Source organism: Hyposmocoma kahamanoa, unplaced genomic scaffold (genome assembly GCF_003589595.1).
Source record: "Hyposmocoma kahamanoa isolate Upper Pololo Valley unplaced genomic scaffold, ASM358959v1 202, whole genome shotgun sequence".
Classification (NCBI taxonomy): domain Eukaryota; kingdom Metazoa; phylum Arthropoda; class Insecta; order Lepidoptera; family Cosmopterigidae; genus Hyposmocoma; species Hyposmocoma kahamanoa.
In genome coordinates this window covers 2,730,683-2,735,328 of record NW_020653726.1, presented here as the reverse complement: position 1 = coordinate 2,735,328, position 4,646 = coordinate 2,730,683, and the positions used below count along the sequence as shown (strand labels likewise).

The 4,646-nt window shown below is 47.8% G+C and overlaps 1 protein-coding gene across 1 annotated transcript; it reads right to left on the bottom strand.

The window, feature by feature from the left end:
* Nucleotides 1-288: 288 nt before the first annotated feature.
* LOC113227014 (uncharacterized protein K02A2.6-like) lies at nt 289-3,678 on the bottom strand. The gene is made up of 2 exons (XM_026459869.1): nt 3,549-3,678; nt 289-3,177 (listed from the first exon to the last, which is right to left on the bottom strand). Exon 2 carries the CDS (start codon nt 3,027-3,029, stop codon nt 378-380), a length of 2,652 nt encoding a protein of 883 aa, XP_026315654.1. The 5' UTR covers nt 3,030-3,177; nt 3,549-3,678; the 3' UTR covers nt 289-377.
* Between the last annotated feature and the right edge of the window lie 968 nt (nt 3,679-4,646).

Genomic DNA, 4,646 nt, shown 5'->3' with positions numbered 1-4,646 from the left:
AAATTTAAAAAACGTCGATGCAAAACTGTACGTACACTTCAAAAAGTTAATTTTTTTTATAATATCGAATGACGGGACGAACAAGTCGTGTGCCTGGTGTTAAGCGACATGCTTGTTAATGTACAATAACCGTTGTAGTGCCACTTAGTGCCTTAAATCGCAAATATCTGAGCGGTACTGCCATTGCGCCTGTCACCCTGAGACATAAGTTGACAAGTTCCACGTGATAAATAATGAACACGGTGTTAATCGTAGTACGTTTATTTTTGAACTGCGGTACAGAAAAAAGCCGAACCACAGATTGTGTTTTCGGCAAATACCCACTTATACATAACACCTTCACCCTTATTCTAAACTAATACTAGAAACAATTAATTTTAAACATCCCAACCATAGCGAACGGGTGGCCTTACAACTGGCCGTAATGGCTCGGGCCGCACGCGTTCAGTGGCGGGCGAGCCAGGCTGCGCCTGCTCCGCGGGTTGGTTCGGAACCGGCGCCGGGCGCGCGATGTTGTCGTCGCTAGTGCCTTCCCTCTCCCCCGACCTCGAGCTCGACGCATGCTCTGTAGCTTCTGCTACGGGTAAACAACTCGGTGGATAAATACGCGTATTCTTACGTTGTGCAATTCCCTCACCACTTGAATCACGTTTCCTTAATTGATCTATATGCCGATGCATTATACCTGTTAACGTTTCTATCCTATAATCAGTCTCCCCCATTCGTTCCAACACTTTTCCTTTCCCCCAAGTATTAGGACCTGAGGTGTTAAATAATTTAAACCAAACTAGTTCGTCTACATTAAACGATCGAGGTTTTCCGTCTGCAGTAGCTTGATGCTGTCGTTGGAAAGAATTTACCCGTTTTTCTCGGTCTGGCTTAAGACAATCGAGTCGGGTACGTACCGGCCTACCTAATAATACCTGGGCCGGACTATCCCCTGTAGTGTTGTGAGGAGTGTTGCGATACACAAGTAGGAATCTGCTTAGGGCAGCGTCTACGTTGACAACTTGAACTATAGCTTTCTTAATAACCCTCTTGCACAGCTTCACTGCATTTTCAGCAAGGCCATTAGAGGCGGGGTGATAAGGTGCCGAAAATAGTTGTTCAATACCATTTTGTTTACAAAATGCCTGCAACTCCTCACTCGCAAACGGCGGACCGTTATCACTAACGATCTGCTTGGGTAAACCGAACCTCGCAAAATGTTCTCTCAGCTTACTCAGGACAGCTTTAGCTGTAGTGGTAGACATGCTCGTCACCTCTATCCATTTGGAGTAAGCGTCAACAAGTACTAGATATTTTGTTCCCGAAATAGGCCCCAAAAAATCGACATGTACTCTAGACCAAGGACGACTAGGATATGGCCACGGGCAGGGCACGTGGCGCGGCGGTGCGGCGGCCACTGCGGCGCACACTTCGCAGGCGCGGCACACCCTCTCCACCGCCTCGTCCAGGCCGGGCCACCATACATAGCTGCGCGCCAACGCCTTCGTCTTCACCATGCCCATGTGGGAATCGTGTAGCTCCTTTAGGACTCGCTCCCGGCACGCGCTTGGAATAATCACTCTGTGCCCCCACATGATGCAATCTAACTCTAAATAAAGTTCCGCCTTCCGACTATAAAAAGGTTTCAATTCCCGAATTTCTATATCTTGAGGCCAGCCGTCCCTTATGTAGCTTAACACCCTACTTAACAGAATATCGTTATGTGTTTCCTTCCTAATATTGTTATAATCCAGCAGTAAGGCGTTCGTAGCAAAATGTAAATATGTTTGTTCCGGGCACTCCTCCTGGCCTGAACCCGTAGCCTTATGCGCCGCAATCAATCGTGAGAGTGCATCCGCTGTGTTATCATCCGACTTGACATATTCAATGTCGAAATCGTACGCTGATAATATCAACGCCCAGCGCTGCATACGGCTGGCTGTCATGCTGGGAATTCCCTGACCTGGTCCAAAAATACTGACGAGCGGTTTGTGGTCGGTTCGCAGCACAAAACGTCTACCGTAAATATATTGATGAAATTTTTTCACCGCAAATATTATCGCTAAAGCCTCCTTGTGTATTTGGCTATAGTTAATTTCGGGCGGCGTGAGCGCCCGCGATGCGTAAGCGAGCACGCGCTCTCGGCCGCCGGCGCCGTTGCCGCGCGTGGCCAGCACCGCGCCGATCCCGCGCGGGCCCGCGTCACACGTAAGCACCAAATCCCGCTCCGGGTCGTAATGTGCCAGCACCGGCGCCTCCACCAAAAGCCTTTTTACTTCGTTAAACGCCCTATCCTGCTGAACCGACCAAGACCACCTCCTATGTTTTTTTAATAATTCATAAAGAGGCGCTAATTTCTCGCTCAAACCTTTAATGAATTTGCCGTAAAAGTTTACCATGCCAATAAACGATTTCAATTCCGACACACAGCTCGGTGGCATCATTGCTATAATTGGTTTCACTTTGTCCTCATCTACCCTCACCCCATTTTTATCAATCACAAATCCCAGATATTTCACCACATTCACCAAAAAAGAACACTTCTGTTTTTTTATTTTAAGCCCATGTTGGCTTAAAGCCTGCAAGACTTTATTAAGACTGTCTAAATGTGAGTTTAAAGTGTCCCCTGTAACCAAAATATCATCCAAAAAAAATGTTACGTTCGGAATGTCTATCAAGAGATTATTCATTATTCTTTGGAAGATTCCTGGGCTGGAAGATAATCCATAAACTAAACGCTTATACCTAAACAAACCCCGATGAGTGTTTATAACCGTGAAAGCCATCGATTCGTCCTCCTCTAATAATATTTGATTGTAAGCCTGCGATAAATCTAGTTTAGTAAAGTACCTACTGCCATTCAATTTTGAAAACAAATCTTCGATTTTAGGAATCGGAAACTTATCAACCAACAACACGCGATTCAAAGTGGATTTGTAATCTGCACATAATCGTAACGATCCGTCCGGTTTGTTTACAATTACCAATGGCGTAGCCCAGTCGGAGTGGTCCACCGGCTCAATGACGCCGGTGGCCAGCATGGCGTCGAGCTCGGCGTCGACGCGTGCGCGCAGCGCGTATGGTATCGGCCGCGCCCGGCAGAACACCGGCACCGCATCCGGCCGCACCCGCAGCCTGGCCCGCTCGCCGGTGAAACACCCCAATCCCTCATCAAATACATCTTTATATCTGAAAACAATGTTTTTTTTTATTTCATTTATGTTTACAATTTCAGTTCTATTTAAATCTTCAGGTGTTATTTTTGGCACCGTAATATTTAATTCAGATAACCACTGACGACCCAATAAACTAGTAGTACCGCAATTAATAACATATAAGTCTAATTTCTTGCATACTACTCCATATTGTACATCTACGGCTATTGAACCCTGTGGTTTAATTGCACTGCCGTCATAAAATTTAACCGCTAAATTACACTGTTTCAAAGGTATTTCTTTAAATAACCTCCTGTACGTTTGATCACTGATACATGATAATGCTGAACCGGTGTCAATCTCCATTCGTAAGGTTTTATTATTTACACACAACGTTAGGCTCACCGGTTTGTACTTGGAAAGACTCATTTGATAAATGGCCTCCTCGCATTCTTCGTTATCCGCAAAGTCCTGTGCTGCCTCCTCGAAGTCCTGTGCTGAGTCTGCTACCCAATGCAAGCGCGGGGCGCGCGCGCGCCCGCCGCGGCCGGCGCCGATGCCGCGGCCACCGCTGCCGCCAGTCGGCGCGCCCGCCGCAGCTTGCCGCCCCGCGGCCGCTACCCCCGGCCTGGCCCGGTTACTACTAGGCCCAGGCCAAGCACCGCCACCCCGCGTTTGCAAACGCGGTCTGTAACCGCCTGACACACCTTGATCACGTGTTCCATAATCACACATACGACGTAAATGGCCCTTTTCGTTGCACCGACTACACACGTATTCCTTAAATTTGCACTCGGCTTGCACATGACGGAAATCACCGCACGCCCTGCAACCCGCCGGTCGTACATTATGCACTGAGACACTGTTTTGATATAATCCCGTGCTACTGGCTGCCGCCCCGCTCCCCGCGTCGACCGCCAATGAATCTCGCTCGGCGGCTTCCAACGATAATGCCAAGGTCACTGCTTTATCGTAATTAATTTTTTCCTCCGCGAATAATCGTTGGCGCATTGTGTCACTCAGTAAGCCGCACACAAACTGATCTCGCATGTTCTTATCCAGTTCCGATCCGAATTCACAAGACCTCGCCATTTTTTTTAGTTGCGCCACGTACTGCGCCACCGTTTGACCGCTACCCTGCCGACACTGCCTAAACTTATACCGCTCTGCCAACTCCGACGGTTTTGGTTGAAGGTGTTTTCCCATCGCTTCAACTACTTTCTCGTAGGTCAATGTTGCGGGTTTATGTGGGCTGCACAGATCCACCATGAGTTCGTACGCCGCGTCACCCACTACCGATATCAAAGTCGGTAATTTCCTCTCCGCTTTTACGTCGTTGACCGTGAAGTAACTCTCCAACCTGTCACAGTACGACTTCCAGCTACCACTCTGCAGGTCAAACTCGCAAATTCTCCCAACAGACATGATGCAATTAAAATAAATCCTCGTCAGCCACTGATAAATAATGAACACGGTGTTAATCGTAGTACGTTTATTTTTGAA